This window comes from Penicillium rubens (assembly GCF_028828025.1).
Source record: "Penicillium rubens strain IBT 27055 chromosome Unknown utg000001l_segment0_segment0, whole genome shotgun sequence".
In the NCBI taxonomy this organism is placed as follows: domain Eukaryota; kingdom Fungi; phylum Ascomycota; class Eurotiomycetes; order Eurotiales; family Aspergillaceae; genus Penicillium; species Penicillium rubens.
The window spans coordinates 6,008,336-6,026,366 of NW_026890599.1; the positions used below are offsets into that span (position 1 = coordinate 6,008,336).

At 44.0% G+C, this 18,031-nt stretch overlaps 6 protein-coding genes across 6 annotated transcripts; 3 read left to right on the forward strand and 3 right to left on the reverse strand.

The window, feature by feature from the left end:
• Positions 1 to 2,408: 2,408 nt before the first annotated feature.
• Positions 2,409 to 3,246, forward strand: N7525_002303 (uncharacterized protein; the record flags this gene model as incomplete). Its single annotated transcript, XM_061212258.1, has 3 exons — positions 2,409 to 2,449; positions 2,639 to 2,738; positions 3,076 to 3,246. The coding sequence occupies 3 exons, from the start codon at positions 2,409 to 2,411 to the stop codon at positions 3,244 to 3,246; spliced, it is 312 nt and encodes a 103-aa protein (XP_061071484.1).
• Positions 3,247 to 5,780: 2,534 nt separating this feature from the next.
• N7525_002304 (uncharacterized protein) lies at positions 5,781 to 6,989 on the forward strand (the record flags this gene model as incomplete). Its single annotated transcript, XM_002556992.2, has 1 exon — positions 5,781 to 6,989. One exon carries the CDS (start codon positions 5,781 to 5,783, stop codon positions 6,987 to 6,989), a length of 1,209 nt encoding a protein of 402 aa, XP_002557038.2.
• A 51-nt stretch (positions 6,990 to 7,040) lies between these two features.
• On the reverse strand, positions 7,041 to 7,350 carry N7525_002305 (uncharacterized protein; the record flags this gene model as incomplete). The annotated part of the gene is made up of 2 exons (XM_061212259.1): positions 7,041 to 7,096; positions 7,158 to 7,350. 2 exons carry the CDS (start codon positions 7,348 to 7,350, stop codon positions 7,041 to 7,043), a joined length of 249 nt encoding a protein of 82 aa, XP_061071485.1.
• An 862-nt stretch (positions 7,351 to 8,212) lies between these two features.
• On the reverse strand, positions 8,213 to 9,460 carry N7525_002306 (uncharacterized protein; the record flags this gene model as incomplete). Its single annotated transcript, XM_002556991.2, has 4 exons — positions 8,213 to 8,691; positions 8,796 to 8,873; positions 8,920 to 9,200; positions 9,258 to 9,460. 4 exons carry the CDS (start codon positions 9,458 to 9,460, stop codon positions 8,213 to 8,215), a joined length of 1,041 nt encoding a protein of 346 aa, XP_002557037.2.
• Positions 9,461 to 10,032: 572 nt separating this feature from the next.
• N7525_002307 (SNG1 family protein) lies at positions 10,033 to 11,571 on the reverse strand (the record flags this gene model as incomplete). Its single annotated transcript, XM_002556989.2, has 1 exon — positions 10,033 to 11,571. One exon carries the CDS (start codon positions 11,569 to 11,571, stop codon positions 10,033 to 10,035), a length of 1,539 nt encoding a protein of 512 aa, XP_002557035.2.
• A 1,059-nt stretch (positions 11,572 to 12,630) lies between these two features.
• Positions 12,631 to 14,865, forward strand: N7525_002308 (glycoside hydrolase family 31 protein; the record flags this gene model as incomplete). Its single annotated transcript, XM_061212260.1, has 2 exons — positions 12,631 to 13,046; positions 13,104 to 14,865. 2 exons carry the CDS (start codon positions 12,631 to 12,633, stop codon positions 14,863 to 14,865), a joined length of 2,178 nt encoding a protein of 725 aa, XP_061071486.1.
• Between the last annotated feature and the right edge of the window lie 3,166 nt (positions 14,866 to 18,031).

Genomic DNA, 18,031 nt, shown 5'->3' on the forward strand with positions numbered 1-18,031 from the left:
TCCGAATCTTTTCATCCATAGGCATCCTTGAATATAGCGATTTTTATCTAAATAAGAAAAGTAATGTAAAGATATGCTTCTTTAGCTATTTGTATACTGATCATCTTTTACAATTTATGTGATAAAACATTGTATTTTTATGAATATATAGATTCACTCACTGACAGCTTAAAGATATATATTTGAATATAGCTATCCACTCCTAGATTCTTTACCAACTATAGTCTATAAGATTTTCATACTTTAATTTATATTTTTATTTTGTTTTTGATATCAAATTAATCACTAAAATTCAATCTTTATAATAATATATTAAGATTCATTGATATTTTTTACTACGTTATCAAAAGCCTATATAATATAGTCTCATTCTGAAGTTCTTTAATTTCAATTGTCTAAGTTGGCTTAGGGGTAGGCCTCTAGGTGAAATGTTTTGAGGGATCTATATAAGACTAGGGTGGGAATTGGGTTTTCACTGGGTTTTCACTAGGTTATTAGGGTTTTTATTAGGTTTTCACTAGGTTTTTGGGGTTTTTATTAGGTTTTTATTAGGGTTTCTAGGTTAGACCTATATATTATAAGCTTACTAGGCTAATAGAAAATAATAATTGATCTAGTCTATTCGATTGATCATACTCCTAAAATCAACTCTAGGTTTCTAATAGATAGGATATTTTCAATCCTTCTCCTTATATTATTATATCTAAAGACTATTGCGTTACTATATCATAGAGTCAATTTTTAGATTTTATATTATTATTCTATAGAGAGAATGATGATTCCTAGATCCTAAATTCCTCCGCTAGTTAGCTTACTTAAGATCTATAGGAACCTAATTTTCTCCGACCGATTGCGCCTCTTCTACCTCTACTGTCCTTAATTCGTGTTGGCCCTAATCGCTAGAAATCATTTGTTCTTTATAATACTATAGTACACTTAGAATAGGTTAACTAGTGGCTTAAGATAGAGTATGGTGTAAAGAGTAAGATTAAATAGGACTTATAACGTTATATAGCAATCTAGGATAACTATCATTAAGTTGCATATATTACTAATAGGTCACTAAAGGTTATATGTAAACGTTGTAGTAAGGTCCTAGAGTATCCCTATACCCCTAGCACTAGTGGAGAGAAAATATATTACTAGGGTATATCGATAATATAAAAACATCTTAAAATAGTAGTATATTTACGTTCGGAGAATAAAAGCTCTAAGATCACGACTTTTCTATAACCTAAGGTCTAGCTTAATACCTATCTATTATTATACTTAATACTTATCTATTATCTCTTATACTCTAGTTACTAAACTTATCGAATACACCTTTTTTATCTAAAGAATAGGAAGAGAATATCTTATAATTTCTTACCTTAAATCGACTCCCTTTTAATCTTATTGAGTATACCTTATTTAAATGTCTATTCTATAAAGCTCGTTCTACTCTAACTATTCTACTATTCCCCTCCGCCGATATAATACGTCGCCGTCTTAGTATAATTGTTAAAGACCGATATTAGCGTATCCTCTATACGCTCCCTAATAACGTAAAGATATCTATTACACTTAATTATTAGATATCTCTATTCTTATAGGTATTTATAGCTATCACTAGTTATTTTATTAATACCGATTAGGTATACCGAGAAGTGCTTCTTAGGTTTAAACCGATATCTAGCTTATATACTAGCTCGAACCTAAATAATACTTTACTCGAAACCCTTTTAGATTATAATATTACCGATCGAGTATTCGGATTGATAATAGATAATATATCAAATAATAAGACTTTAGCAACTTCACTCTAGTAAGTATTACCTAAGGATACTATTATTACCCGAATCCTATATCTTGCTCACGTTATTTAGCTTAGTCTGAATTAGCTTCTCTCTTAACTCAAAGTAGACCTAAAGAATGATTTAACTAAAAGAAGATAGACTAAGAATAAGTTAAAGCTTACTTATTAAAACGCGAAATAATAGTTATACTAAATTTCCTCTACCTTAAATAAGATTCGTTTTCTCGCTATCTATATTAATAGAAGCCCTTAACGATAAGAAGTATTTTATAACCTTCAAATAATAGATATTAAGATTATTCCACTCTAGGATATAAAGACCCGATAGAATTTAATATATCTAATACTTCGTAGGGCGAAGCGATTACGTTCTATCTTTACTCTATTTTATATAGAGTATAAGACCGAGGAGATACTTCTTAGTGATCAAGAATAGCGTTAAATTGACTACCTTCTTTATATCACTAAGCCTTTCTTTAATTATATAACCCAATTATTAAAGACTCGCGATATTATAGCCTATTTTGTGTTTAAGATTTATAATAAACTCTTCGCTTATCTTAAAAAGTTAATAAGGTAGCTCTAAAGAAAGCGAGTTATTTGGAAGAAATAGATGTTTAATGCACTTAAGGCCGGGCGGGTTAAACTTGATAAGTATTACTCTTAAACTAATAGTATCCGAGGATATATCTATACTATTAGTACTATACTTATACCTATAAATAAGTTTAAATTCTTTCGTACTAGTGACTAGGATGATTATTAGCGAGGTGTTTACCGAATATCGTTCTATAAAACACTTACTCTATACTAAGCTTAACTTAAGGATCTATCTTAAGCCAGAACTCCTAAGGCTCTTATTAAGCCGTTATTAACACTTGAATCTATGCTTGATAGACCTAATCTAAACGAAGATATCTTAGATATATTAGCTAATAACGAGGTAAGTTAATATTTGGATAGTGGTATATAATATAAATCCTATATTTCTTTTTATAATTGCTAATAATATAGATACTATTTCGATAAATCCACTTACTTTCTAGAAAGAGTATTAATCTCGTTTTCCGGCTATCGCTGCCTTTACGCGTGATATACTCTCATTTCTAGTAACTAGTGTAGGAGTTAAACGATTATTTAATATAGCTCGGGATATCTATTATTATCGTTATAGGAGAATAAAGTTAGAAATAGTGGAAGATTTGATGATATTTCTTTGTATATCTAGGTTTGATATAGAAGAATAGGAAGCTAAGATTTTGAAAGAATTCTTTTCTTAGAGTGAAATAGAAGCTGTAAAGGAGGAAAAAGATAGAAAGCTTGATTTAGTTGAATTTCTTCCGATTAGTGATATAGAAGAGGAAGACCATAAGATTGATAATGAGGATCTGATCGAGTTAGTTCTAGATATTGTTAAACGGGATAAGGAGCCTAAACCGAGTCTTCTATAGACTGTAACATAGATTAGGGCGTTAGGACGAAAGCGGAAAAGTAGGGAAGATGATCTATTTGAGTATCATTAGTAGTATTAATATAAATGAAGTCTGATGATAATAATCTATTGTCCCTACTAGCTGAATTATTTCCGGATTTATGAAAGTGAGAGTAAATCAAATACCTAAACTTACAGCTGAAAAATGTATAAGTTATGCACCTAAAGATTTTGGTCTGTTTGTCTTGTTTGTAACCCTATTTGGGGCCCCAAAACCCATTGGGGTCAGACCTGGCCGACCCAACCCAACATGGGGTCGGACCCTTCGACCCAAAACCCAACCCAATTGGGGTTGGGTCCGGGTTGGGTCCGGGTCCATTGGGGTTTTGCGGAAGTCTATACTTAGTATTATATAACCTACTAGATCTTTTAATAAAAAGAGTGCATTTTTGTTTAAAATACTAAGTATAGAGAGGGAAGAGAAAGAGGAAAGGATCGTTAGCTATAGGATCCTTTCTATATACGTAGGTCTCGAGTCGGAGACATTCAGCAGAAAACTCTATCGACTCAACTCTGAACCTTGATCTATCCTGTCACATGTCTAAAGCAAATATCATCACGTGACTGTGCGGTCGAACCTCTAGATCGTCACATCTAGTGCGTAAAGAGGTAAAGTAATATAGGAGTATAGCGGCGCTTAGCTAAACTCTAGCCCGGTCAGTAGGGTTCCCACGATACTTATAGTGGTCGCGACACTATAATTAAGTCATTAAGGTAGCCAAATCATTTAGGGATACACCGCTATCTTTATCTATTTGCTTAGTTAAGAGAGGGATCTTAGTCCTTAGTTCTCCCTTAGTTAATATACTATCTAACTAGTATTAGCCCTAATTTATTTAGGGGGATATTGGTATAGACCTCTTTGATTATAGTCCTAGTGGCTAGTGGGAAGTCAAAGTTCTTTCTCTCTTTATACTAGTGACGAACTGCCTAAAAAATCCCTTTATCGTCCCGACTATAGGGCGTTCTTCGATCCGACCGTCCTTTCCTTTTATAACCCACTCTAGAAAAGCCCTGTATGTTTAGATGTCCGGCGGAATAACAGAATGTGGATGTAATTCGACAAATCTAGGGATAGAGGCACAATTTAGCGATTTGCTTCTCTGCTCCTATTGCTAAGACTTACTTATCAAAAATAAGTAACGTCTCTTTGTAACCAGATTCTGTTCGTGGTAGCACTGTCCGTTGGATTTCATTGTTACTATGTTCCCCGAAATCCACAACATTGGCCATATACTTTAACATTGGGTCACGCTTGGTACGTATCTTGCTCGTGATAAAGTGAGGCTTGAGAGGTGAAAACGGAGGGGAAAAGAAAGGTTACTTATAGCATTTCCGGTCAGAAGTGGGGAATGTACATTTTGCTATACGGGCTGAATATTCGGGTGAAGAATATTCAGGTAGGTGAATATCCGCCCTAAGTGCCCTGAATAGAGCGGCGAGCCGCCCATGCCTGAACCGTGGGCGCTAGGTGACCACGGTCATACTTATGCTGTTGTATGTTTTTGTTTTTTTTGCTTTGTTTTTGCATCGCTCTCCGCATCGCTAGTTCACGCACAGTCTGGGGCCATTTCATCTTCACAATCAGATCGTACACTAGGTCCACCCGTTTCAAGAGCTGGTGATAGATTGTTTCCATCTTGGGGACGTCGTTACTCCTCAGCATACCTATTGGATAATCAGCAGGGCTCGAATCTCTTTTCTGAAAGGAATGTACCGTCAGTAGGGAGCATTACCAACCCCAACACGATGAGCGGCGGCCTTATTTCTAAACAGATCCTCCTCAAAATGGAAAAGCCAGATAGCAACGAAAGCATTCGAAATGCAGATTTTGACCCCCATTTTCGTATGTAAATAAGAATTAGGCTTTCTGATATTCATGGAGGCCGATCTGCGAAATCGAACGTCGAGATAGTGAAGGTGACGGCCGAAAAGAAATCGAACGGTCGAAGGGGTGGATCTGGATCGAGAACGAACGGTGTGATGGCGGTCGGCGTGAGAACGGTCCGAAAAATGGACGGTCTTGTCGAACGTCCCTTCGACGGTCGGAAAACGATGTCGAGACGATGCAAATAGATGCTGTTGATGGGATCTAGATGTAGGAGATGAATAGTGAGCTCTGATTGGTTGCATTAGAAAGGGGATGGTGGGGCTGGGATGTCGAGATCCGCGGATCTCGACAGGCTTGGCGTGACGCTAACGCCGAGAAGGGGATTCGAAGCTTCCAAGGTTGTTGTGAGACAGAGGCTTCGGAGACAGGCGCTCATAACCTGATAGAGAGAGACTACAGTGGAAATTAGGGTCCTCTGAAAAGTCTGTAGATGCGTGGAGAAGGAAGGAACTATCTACAGATGACAGAGTATGGCAGGAGCAAACGAGGTCACGTGACAATATACCGCCATGGGTAATATACTGTCGTCCCTTTCCCGTTGCAGCCTACCTCTCGCAATTACCGATGTTGTTGTACCTTGACATTATCCTAAACCGCCTATCATGACAGACACTGCAATTTCATCTGCTCACTGCCTTTCCCCTTCGTTTGAGCTGAAATCGTACCATGAAGATACGGATTTCCTTGCGCAGGGAAAACCGGAACCCGACATTCGCTCGCAGACATTCATATACCATCTCTCAGATCAATGCTGGTGGATAAAAGTGACGTTTACGGGTGAATTTCCTTACAACTTCAACAAAGCTTCGCCGACCAAAATCAGAAGAAAACGTGAGCGACGCGAGGGATACCAAGAATTTATCCAACTAATCGACTATCGGTCGCTTCCCTTGCTGAAGGATACTGTGACCGAAGTGCTGCTGGAAGAGACAGCCCCACCCATATCAAAAACGCTTACTTTGAAGTATGGATTCGAAGATACAAAAATATCAACCTTCATCAGTCGACTGAGGCTCACGATTCGAGAAGACCCACAGAGAGTTGTCTATCCGTCAATATCTCGATTTCCATCCATCCCTCCCATCAAAACTTCACAACTGGTATTCGAAGAAGAGGTTACAGACGGTGTTTTCCGGGTTATTGACAAGGCCCTCGGGATTTCTTATATTCTTAAGGTTGTCAATCGCCCTTTATATCAGCCTCGTGACACAGAAGTCATGGAAAAGGAACTGGAAAATCTTGAGGAATTCAAAGGCGTACCAGGAATCGTGCAGGCTGCTGGACTTGCAGTGTCTACGGATCCATACACGACCTCTATGAAAGATGGGCAGCGATGGATCATTAGTGGGGTCTTGCTAGAATATTACGGCGGCGGCTCACTGCAGCACATACTTGATGAGCAACGTATGAAGGACCTCCCTTGGGAGCGGTGGCCTATACAGATTGGCACGGCTTTACATCGTTTCCATATGGCAAAGAAGACTCATATGGACCTAAAGCCTTCCAATGTCGTCATTGATGGGGACGGTAACGCGATTATGATTGATGTGAGTGGTATTGGAGGTATAACGCATCAATGGCTGGCTCCGGAAATCCGGAGCGAAATATCTCCTCTTGACCTTACGTTCCACATCCGTCAGTTGAATGACACATGGGCTTTCGGAAAACTCCTTTCACTTCTTGTCTCAAATGCCAGGGACAGTCCTTTTGTTTGTACGCTGAAGAATATTGCAAACGATCTCATGGCAGATAACTCTCAAGTCAGGTTGGCTATACCTGACGCAATTTGTCGCTTGGAGTCCGGTCAATAAGTTAGCATGAGGATTCCAGTCAAGGTATCAACATAGGGCTCACAATTGTCTTCAATAATCATTCCAGTCAATATCATCCTCGTCAAATCCACCATCAGTTCTAGCCCCTAAGTGCATTGTCAGCTCATCAGTAAATAGAAAGTTTCAAACAAGCGAAAAGGGTCTCACCGGGTCCCTCTCGTTTTAAAGCTGGCTTCTTATCACAACCGCTGATTCCACAGGAAGGTGTCCCGCTAGTTGAGGCATCTTCGCCAGTCCCAGGGATGCAAGGCTCTTTCTTGGCCTTGGCAGGTTTGCAAGGTTGTTTCAGCTTCTTATGGTAATGGCCGCAATTATCAACCCGGATGCTGTAACTGCACATTTCGATGTTTTCTTCTGCAGGGAGGAGTAAGGGTATTAACGGAGAAAATCTTTGTCAGGCTCGGACTGATTGGTTTGGCCTCACACATAATCAGCGAGTTATCCTAAGGGGTTTAAAGGCTTTTATATACTATTTTATATGTATGGCTAGACGAAATGCCTCCATACTCAATCATCCCGTTTGATGTCTAATCGTCCTTCTTTCCTTTCAGCAATGGTAATTACCGAAGGCGAAAGAGTGTCGGTGTAAGCACAGATATATGTTGTAGTAAGGAAAATGTGAACATTGCACCTAAGAGTGAGAGGCACCTAAAATGATACCGGATATTTTCATATGGTCTGGTAATACTGCAACCCTTGTTAAGAGATGATATGGTAATATAGTAAAGTTTCAAACGAATACACCCAACCCTTCCAGATGACAGTAGAAGGGAAATGGAGGAAAGAGAGGTGAAGTTGGTTTCGAGTGCGTCTATACATCACCCTGATCTCAGATTCCCGGAAAGCGCCAGGCTCTCTGCATTAGTGCAACTGCGAGATACAAGGAAGAACTGTTCAAATGTTGAAAATTGCCTATTTGTTGGAATAAACCGCGGTATTATTCCACTAGACCATAACAAAAACAAGGTTAATGTTTATAGCTTATGGGGAGCCATATCCCAGTTTGACACCTATTCAAAGATCGCCTTTTTTTTTAGTTCGCATGGAGCCTTTCGGCGTAGACTGTAACGTCCGTACTGATATTTTTGAATTCTATTACCTGGCCGAGCTATAAACGGGCTCTATACGCGCTACCTATGTTTGGATTTGCGCATCATGTGATTGGGGTTTGAAAAAGCTCACGATCCCCCAATTTGGCTAGATTACACGTTCACGTAGTTTTCAAACCTTCCAAATTCCGTCGATGCAAGCACAGATGAGGCGGAGGGCCTTGCCTTTGGATCAGGTACCAGGATGAAACGAAGAAGATCTCTTAGCTGCTGCGGCATCTCCACCCTTTTTGTCTCCTCGTCCAAAGGTAAGATCGCTAGTAGTTCTGGCGTCTTTTTACATAAAGATCGGGCACAATCTACTGCAGCTTTAAGGATATCGTCCTTCACTATTTCAGGAGGCGGGATCTCCCAGTGGGGAAAGAGGCGCTGTATCTTCGCCATAGACCAAGCCTCGTTAAGCAAAGGATGTGGGCTGTCCCACACGCCTAACACACCAGGCTTGATCCAGCAAAGTAGCATCGCAGCAACGGCCCAGACCTGCGATGGCTCAGTGCACGCATTGCCTAGGAAGACTTCAGGGGCGCGCATAGCATACGGTTGGGCGTTAAAGAGTTCGCCGACCGGGACAACTATAAGCGTGTTATTAAAAGGCATATCTCGTATATCAAATGCTTTCAAAATAGGAAGTAGACAAGTATTTAGTTTTAATGTTAAATCTTGAATGGTTACTCACCGAGCCCTAAGTCTCCCACTTTAGCGATAGCACGATCTGTCCGGATATCAGAGAGTAGGATATTAGCAGGTTTATAGTCTGGAGTAATTAGCAAATGCTAGGTCTTTAAGATAAGAGATTCTACCTGTATTTATATGTCTATGTTCCTCTAGAACGACACAGCTTGCGAACGCTGCTCTTAAAAAAGTCCCGATAAGGGAGTAGGTCCGGATGCTAGGATGGTATTCTACCTCTGCGAGAGTAGTATCTAACCATTCCAAAGCGATAGTGCTGTCGTCGATTATATCATACATTTTCCGGAAGCACTTTGCCGAGGCGATACCGGGAAGACAATAAGTCAGAACTTCACGTTGTATGTTCTTAGTGGCATTTTGATCACTTGGCGACGCTAGTTTAATCAGAGCCCTATGTAGTTAGCAGAGTTAGCCTTAAAAGAGTCTAGATATGGTTAATATAACGAACCATTCCGGAACTTCGGGGACGGCGCGGGCGTTATGTGCAATAACCTGGGCCTTGAAAACGGTGGAAGTGTGCGTGTTATCTCCTTTGACGGGTTCCAGAACGCGGTAGTTCCAATAAGCGCCTCGAAGAACATGTCCAGGAGTAATAGACGACTTTTTTCTGGCCAAGGAGCTCCTTGCAGCAGATAAATTGACTGAGTACATTGAGGCAAATCGAAGAAACCAAGATCGTGAAGGAACAGTGGATTCATATATGGGCGGATGGATAGACACAAAATACATGAGCAGGGGAAATCATGGGAGGTTGGAGGATCCTGTCGCGCACGGACCCATACTCAGGAGTGGCTGTTTGGCAACAATCTCAGAAATTCAACTATAGTCTGATGTGGTAAACGCCCTAAGCTCTTTTTAGGGGCAATGCAGACGTTTTTCAGCTAAGATATAGGCGGTTGGCCTTTCTGCAGGTGCGCCATTGGATGTGATGGGCCTACCCACCTAGGTAGGTATGAGTCGAGTGGGGAAGCAGAGGGCTACAGTGGCGGAGACAAGATTCCGATCTGGCCGGTTGTCGTGATGGTCCCTACGAACTTCGTGGAAATAACTGATTACTTTCTGTTCTTTCGAATTGAGAAGCTATCTACGGAAGTGGAAGGAAAGTCCATAAAGGTGGGCTTCTATATCAAGTAGAAGGGGATTAGAGAGTTTTACTGTACAACCTACATATTATTGTGGTGCTGAGATAACCTTGGCCCATCGCGAAGAACCTTGCGGGCTGTTCACTCTCGGTAGGCCAAGGCAAAGGACGGCCCGGTGCTATCCCGGCTTGTATCTGGTCGTTCGACCCTTGACCGTGACATCTCACGGCTGATAATGTTGGCCAACTCCGCTTGATGTGCGATTGATGTCGCGGTGTCTTGTCTTTGAATATCACGTCCTTCGTCGCTCTCGGTTTCTGATGTTTCGCTTTCTTGGTCATCGCGTGTGGTTTCCCGTCTACCGAGTTGAGCGTCTTGTTGCTCAGCCAGTGTGGCCGCCACCCGCTCATGGAAAGCCTTTTCTTCCCTCTCTTGGCTGATAGATGCGTAATGAGCCCTTCGATAGACACCGATAGAACTCAAAGTAATACCAAGAACTTCGTAAGCGAAGAGAACAGGTAGCGAGTGATAGAGTTGGGGATTGCAGCCAGACGACCAGATGTCAATAAGTACCTGGAAGACAGCATGTGCCGGAAAGGCGTAGCCCACTTTGTAGAATCCGGGTGACAACTCGAATGGGAGGAGAATGGAAGTGATATTCAAAATGACCCACGATATCAGCGCCATCGGTACGTAGGGAGGCGGAAGCCAGATGGTGAAAACATCTAGCACTAGGAAGGTCAAATGTGCAAAAAGCCATAGTACCAGCCAAGTGAGTGCGAACTGGTTCCCGTTGACATCCCAGCCACTTCGGAATGCCCAAATTGCACCGGCTGTACACATGGCCCCGACGAGTGTGTAGATTAAAGAAATGATTTGGCGCGCGATCACCATGCGATGGGGTGACACCGATGTGTAGAGCTTGAATTGAGAATATAAACCATTGACAGTACCCAGAAAGAAGAATTCCTGGATCAGGATCAATATGATAACTAGGGTGTTATAAATAACCCTTGATCCTTGTGTTGTGGGTAGAATATTGTTGTCGGTCAATGTCCAAGGCTCGTATAACGCTGCAAGCGCAGCAGAATCGGAGCTATTGATGCTCTGCACAGCCATTTCACCGTTGGTCTGCGAGTACTCAACTCTTGCAGTTTCCGAGAGCAGTTTTATGCTATTCGCGACGGCTGAGTCAACGACCGTCGGGTAGCGCACTTCATTCCACACCATGGTGAGAACATTGCTCTTGTCATAGGAAGAGGCAGATGGCCCACCCGCGAATGCGGCACTCAATGCGTTGGACGCATTTGCGGTGGTGTACAACGCTCCCCAGTATTTGATGTCGCAGACTGCACCTTCAATCGAGCCAGGGTGGGGGTACACGGAGGCAGATTGCTCGATGAAAGTTGGAAAGCCGGGTCCTTTGAGCTTTTGGAACGCGGCACGGGCTGCATCGCCTATAGCGCCGCCATCGTAGTCAACGAACAAAATTTTGATATTGTGGATGTGGCCAGACTGCTGGAAGAGAGATCCGAATATGTAACAGAATAGACCCAGGAACAGGATTTGAAGAATTAGAAGATTGATAGCAGCTGCCTTGACGACGGCCCATCGACGCTGGATAACAGACGGGTCGTGGATGCTAGGTCGCTGTTCTCGCGCTTTTGGGTAGAACTGCATGTGACCTGTTGGAGCGACAGCTCTGTGCCAGTTCCAGAGATATCTGGTAATATGGATCTCACACAATATGCGGGAAAAGTCTGCGATGAGTTTGACATCTGATCAGGCCAGAAAGGTTAGCCAGTAAATTAGCATGGATCCCGATGGCCGATGGAAGGGATCCGCCAAAGGCCGGAAAGTTTCCGGATAAACCGAGCTCGGCATAGATCGGATGAGATAAGCTGACATCAACCACGCGGATCTAACTCTTTTAGGAAGTGTTGACACCTGGATAGACAGGCCTTATATTCTAACCTCTTCTGCCTTCTGCCCATACGAACCATGGCTCTCTCCGTCTCAAAGCACAGGCGCCATTTCTAGATCTCTCGTATCCACGGCTTTTCCGCTCATCAACAAGTCTCGAGGGGTTTCCGGCATCACCAAGGTGCAAATTCGAGACAAGGGATGACCAAAACTGCGTGCTTGCCTGAGAGGCGCAAAATACAAGCACCAAATACGCTTCGATCTAAGACAAATGAGACAATTTTCCCTGGCGATAGGGCCCATGATAGCGAAAAGTGCAACAGATTGTTGATAAGCAAGACATTGAGTCCTTTCGTCTGCGTATGGTACGAAGGCTATGTCTTCCGGGACGTAACGAGTTTATCTGATGCTACATGCATGGTATGTGTGAGATGATTTGATGGTGGTTTGTCTCGAAGTTGCACCTGCCGCGCAACTCTGACCCTCTTTGATTGCACCCCACACTAGTAAACTCGGGTAAATGAATCTGCAGGATGCCGATCAGTGCTCGGGTCATTCGCCTCCGATGCTTGTTTGTGCATGCCTTGCTTGTAACATTCATCGCCAATCCCCTCCCCGTTACCCGTCCATCCCCGTCAACATGGCAGCTATTCATGTCGATCCTCCGCCGGACATGACGTCTATCGCGGGGTCTCCGGAGTTAAGGCACGACATTCAGCCTAAATCCTATACCCCATTTGCTTAAAGAGGTACAGAGAGACGGATTGCGCAGCGAGAACACACGGTCCGACCAGCCTATTGATAGATTCTAGAAAAATGCGGCTTGCGTTGATTGCCCTCGGTGCCATCTGGGCTTCTAGCTCAGTGGCCTCTCCAGTACAGCAAACCACCTATCACAAACCAACCTCAAAGGGATTTCGTATGCAGCACGGTTTTGAAACCGTTTTGGTGCAGCCTTTTGGATACGATGGCTTTCGAGTTCGGGCGTGGCCATTCCGGGCGCCGACTGGCCATGAGATCGGATTTGTCTACGACCCACCTCTTGAAGGACCCGAGAATGGAGAGGCACATGGAATGACTTTTGATACGGCTTTCAACGGCAATCGATCAGAAGAATTGCGCAATGGGAATATGATCGTTCGCACCTCCGGATGGGGTGGTAGCCCCGGAGGCTATCGTCTTGCCTTTTATCGAGTCGAGGCTAACGGCTCGGAGACTCTCCTTACTAATGAGTATGCACCACTCAAGTCACTGAATCCGCGGTAGTACTCTTGGACAGGTCCAGGAAGCGAGTTTGCCGCCGAATTCTCCTTCAGTACCACACCAGAAGAACAAATATATGGTACAGGCACCCAACAGGATCATCTTGTCAACAAGAAAGGACTCACCATTGACCTCATCAACTTTAACACACATATCCCGACTCCGGTTTTCATGAGCAACAAAGGGTATGGGTTTATTTGGAACATGGCCTCCACCGGTCGTATGGAGTTCGGCCCGCTGCGCAACAGGTTCACCGCTGATGCAGCATCGGTGGTTGACTATGTGATTGTATCATCAGACCCCAGTGACTACGATACACTTCAACAACGGCTCTCTGCACTCGTGGGCCGGGCGCCCACCCCACCTGACTGGTCCCTGGGTTACCTCCAATCCAAGCTTCGATATGAAAACCAAAGCGAGGTTATTCAATTAGCACAGCAGTTCCACGATCGCAAGATCCCGGTGTCCATGATTGTCATCGACTACCAGTCTTGGGCTCATCAAGGAGACTGGGGACTTGATCCAGCCTTGTGGCCAGATGTGGCGGAGATGGCCCGGCAAGTGAAAGACCTGACCAACGCCGAAATGATGGCATCTCTTTGGCCCAGCGTGGCAGATGACAGTGTCAACTATTTGGAAATGATGGCCCAAGGATTTCTTTCAGCTACCCGGTCCGGGCCTGGTACGACAGATTCGTGGAATGGATCATATATCCGCAACTATGATTCCACCAACCCCGGAGCTCGTCGCTTCCTATGGAATACACTGAAACGTAATTACTTTGACAAAGGCATCAAAAATTTCTGGATTGATCAGGCGGACGGTGGCTCGCTCGGTGAAGCATATGAAAACAACGGCCAAAGTGACTACGTCCAGTCTCTCCCGTTCCCGATGCCCGACGTATTGTATGCGGCGGGTACACAGCGCAGTGTAGGGAAGCTCTATCCATGGGCCCACCAGCAGGCGATCGAGGAAGGATTCCGCAATGCAACCTCAACAGATATGGGATCCCCCTGCAATTACCTGTCCCTGAGTCGTTCTGGATACATCGGCTCTCAGCGATTCTGCAGCATGATCTGGTCGGGCGACATCACATCGGTGTGGGAGACGCTTAGCGCACAGGTTGCTAGTGGATTGTCCGCCGCCGCGACCGGTTGGGGTTGGTGGACCCTGGACGCAGGCGGCTTCCAGGCAGATCCAACAGTTCCGTGGAGTGGCAACATCGATTCTCCAGAATACCGCGAGCTGTATGTGCGCTGGTTCCAGTGGTCAACATTCCTGCCGTTTATGCGCACCCATGGATCCCGCACGTGTGACTTCCAGGACGCATACACCTGCGCGAATGAGCCATGGTCCTATGGATCTGAGAATACACCCATTCTTGTGTCTTATATCAATCTCCGATATCAGCTGTCTGCGTATCTCCGTGCGGTCTTTGCTCAACTCCACAAGAGTGGCCGAATGATCATGCGTCCCTTATACATGGACTTTGAGAAGTCGGATCCCCACGTCGCTAGATGGACAAGTGCAAACACGAATATCACCACACAGCAATATATGTTTGGTCCACGTTTGCTTGTTAGTCCGGTTACAATCCCGAATGTTACGGAGTGGTCTGTGTATCTGCCACAGACAGCCGGTGATGACTCCAAGCCATGGACGTACTGGTGGTCAAATCAGACTTACTCAGGGGGTCAGACAGTTACTGTACCTGCACCGAAAGAACATATCCCGCTGTTCCATCTGGGCACTCGGGCGGACATTGTCGATGGACGCGTTTTTGCGTAGAGTCAAGCCAGAAAGTCAAAGAGGTAGGTGGCTTATTTCCTTCTTTTGAGTGGGCAAGTAAGGCGAAATAAGCAGACAACTGGTATATCAAGCTGAACCATCAATACGAGTAAACATCCATAGCTGAGTTGTCACGATCATATATGTAGCCATGACACTCAAGGGTCAAACACAGATCCTTGAACTTGGCCCTTTTCCTATTCGACTGGCACAACTAGGCTAGGCGAGATATGAATTGGAGCGGGCCTCTCGAAGTTGCAATCGAGCGAATTGACTCCGTGCTTTACTATCTAATATATTCTTGAAAGAGATAATCCGATGAAAACGAAAGTTCTAACCCTAAGATGCTTCTTTCAACTACAGGAACGTAGGGTAATAGGAATCAGCACAAGTATACATTGAATAAACCACGCTTTCTCCTTGAATCCATTCGTAGTGGCTCGGATGCTCTGATGCCTTGTTTGTCAGGCTTCAACTGGCTGTTCAGCCTCCGTTTGTAGAGAACATCATCCTTCTCTTCTCTCTATATATGTCACGACAATTTACCACCTTTACCACCTCCTGCAAACTATTGAAAGGGGACATAGAGCTTTGGGAAAAGCCCCGTCCAAGCTCGACGCTTCATGAGACCAAGGAACAGATACAGGCCCTATTGCACTTTGCCAGCTACCAGATTAGGGAACATGATGCTACACCAGGTAGTATGGCTTATGATGAGTTCGATGATATCGTGGATAGCATTCTTGGTGTTATCTTGCCAAATGTCTCAGGCCTGGCCTCCGCAAGCCTATATCCGAAGAGACACGGTTTCAGTTTGATATCCAGAAAAGGGATTTCTCAGTTGAAGGCGCTACATGCCACCATTGCGCTTCCGAGTCGATCCACAGACACTGTCTCAACAATCACTTAATGGACTACACTGGTCTGGACTTGGATGCCACCTAGTTTAAACTGGGAGGCGTACATTGGCACAGTTGTGGCACAGAATTCCCGAACAGCAACTTTCCACACACAAACGCAGTTGCATGTAGGCGAAGTGTCCATAGATCTATGAAGAGCTACATGGTCAAGAATGCATATAACAAGGAGGGAACGGGCTTGGCTAGCTTCGGGCAGCCAGACTCAGACATTATGTGGAACGGCACAAAGGGGACTATGGGGGTGCCACTGGTATCTTCGACATGGTTCTGAATATGATTTGTTCTTTCTAGGTTTGAGCGGGGAGCGTGAGATACTGCTGGGAATGAGTTTGGACAACATCTTTTCGCTTTTCTACCACACCTTACGATAATCAGAAGACATTTCCCCCCGCATTCTCAGTAGCAACATCGTGGAAACCGGGTTCTCAATGTTGTCATTCTCATCAGCCCCATGGCTTCCGATGCCGATCGTAGGAACTAGTCGATGCATGGCCCCCGGTGACATCACAGCCCTGGAGTGGAAAGTCCTCACCGACTGGTTGGGCCTTGGTCATCTCAGCCGCTATAATGCGGGGTAGAAAAGGACAACAGAACAAGCTCGATGTTGTGACTTTACATATGTACCAATGATAGGGCTCGTTTTTACGATTTGATGTGGATGGTCACTGTCCGGGAATAGTAAGAGATCGGTCGATCCATCCGGCATGCACTTTGCTGAAAGACATTCGCTATATTATCTTTATTATCTTCTATTTCCTTCAAGTTCAAAATAAATTAGATTTCTTTATTCTCACCTTGGAAGTTCTAACATTTAACAACTATAAGCTGAGATTATAAATAATCCGTGCGACTCCAGCCATGTGTTGATGACCGCAGTGCCAGCACATGAGAGCCATGTGCCTTGTGAGACCCGACTTCGCTTATTTTGTACATAAACATATGTACGGAGTACACCTGGGCATATGCACATATGTATTCTCCCTATCTTGGCAAAACATATATCGGCTAGGGGTAAATTGGGAATTATCTGAGGTATCATATTTGGGCTGCATATTTCCGGATTATTTTCTTCGCTATCACTTCTTTCTGTTATTCTCGCCCTTGCATAATGCAATTTCGGGTCTTTCAACTCCCTATATTGTACAAGTAGAATGATATCCCCATATTACTAAGACTACAATATAGGTCACATTACTATATTTCACAGCTTGGACCTTGATCGGCGATCATAAGCCAGTGAGTGTAGTGTGCCTTGCCGCATTTGGCCGAGCTTGGCGATTTGATATTCATCTCCCTAGTCCCCAACCCTAGTCAACCCCACAAGTCTAATAGGGGATCTTCCAGCCTAATACCTACTGAATCGTGACTTCGCACGGCTGAGCTCAGGCTGACTTCAAGGTGGGCCTATTACATATTGTATGCAGCCATACTGGCAAATCTAATCGTCGCAAAACAAACTAAATCCAGCAGCTTGGATTCACATGGCACTCACCCTGTCATCTTCCAGTTATCTAGGGATATCCGGTCCTTTTCAGAATCAGAGTCTAGACTCAAATAAAGCAATCTTCCGACGCTGAAAAAAAACTTTATCCTTTGTGCCTTGGGCATATGGTCGGAACCCTCCATGGCGGGGGATTTGAAAGAAAAATGCCTTCCCAAGGTTCTTCTGAAGTATCAGGTTGCTTTATCATGTCTGCTTTTGTTTCTTTTGTTTCTCTTTACTTTTATAGTTCCCAAATGGTCAAGCCACTCTTTCATTTGCAAGCCATTAAGACGCCTCCCAGCGTCCTCCCGAGGTTGATACCTTTTAACTTTCAAAGACTCTATAATGCAGCCCGATAATTGGGTTCCGCTAAAAGGAAATAATAATTTATAATAATAATTTAGGAAAAAAAAATCACGAAGTGCCAGCGAGCTCGCTCATGACTGGATGGCTCAGATTACCCTTCTCCGGCCCCCGGTACCAGCTGATAGATCTCTATATCAGGCGTTGCGGCTATTATGTTTCTTTCACGGACTTTCCTCTCACCTACTCGGAGTTACTCTACCCCTCGGAAGCCAAGCAGACGCCCAGCATGTGGCCTTACTTCGGTTCTCTTGGTACCCTCATTCGAATGCGGACTCTGTTCCCCTACATTCGGACAATAGCGGTCAAATCCACATATAAGAAGGACATACCTCCCTTGCTCTGAATAGTTTTGATCTACATGATCAGCGACTTTATCCTTTCAGACTTCATTGTGTTG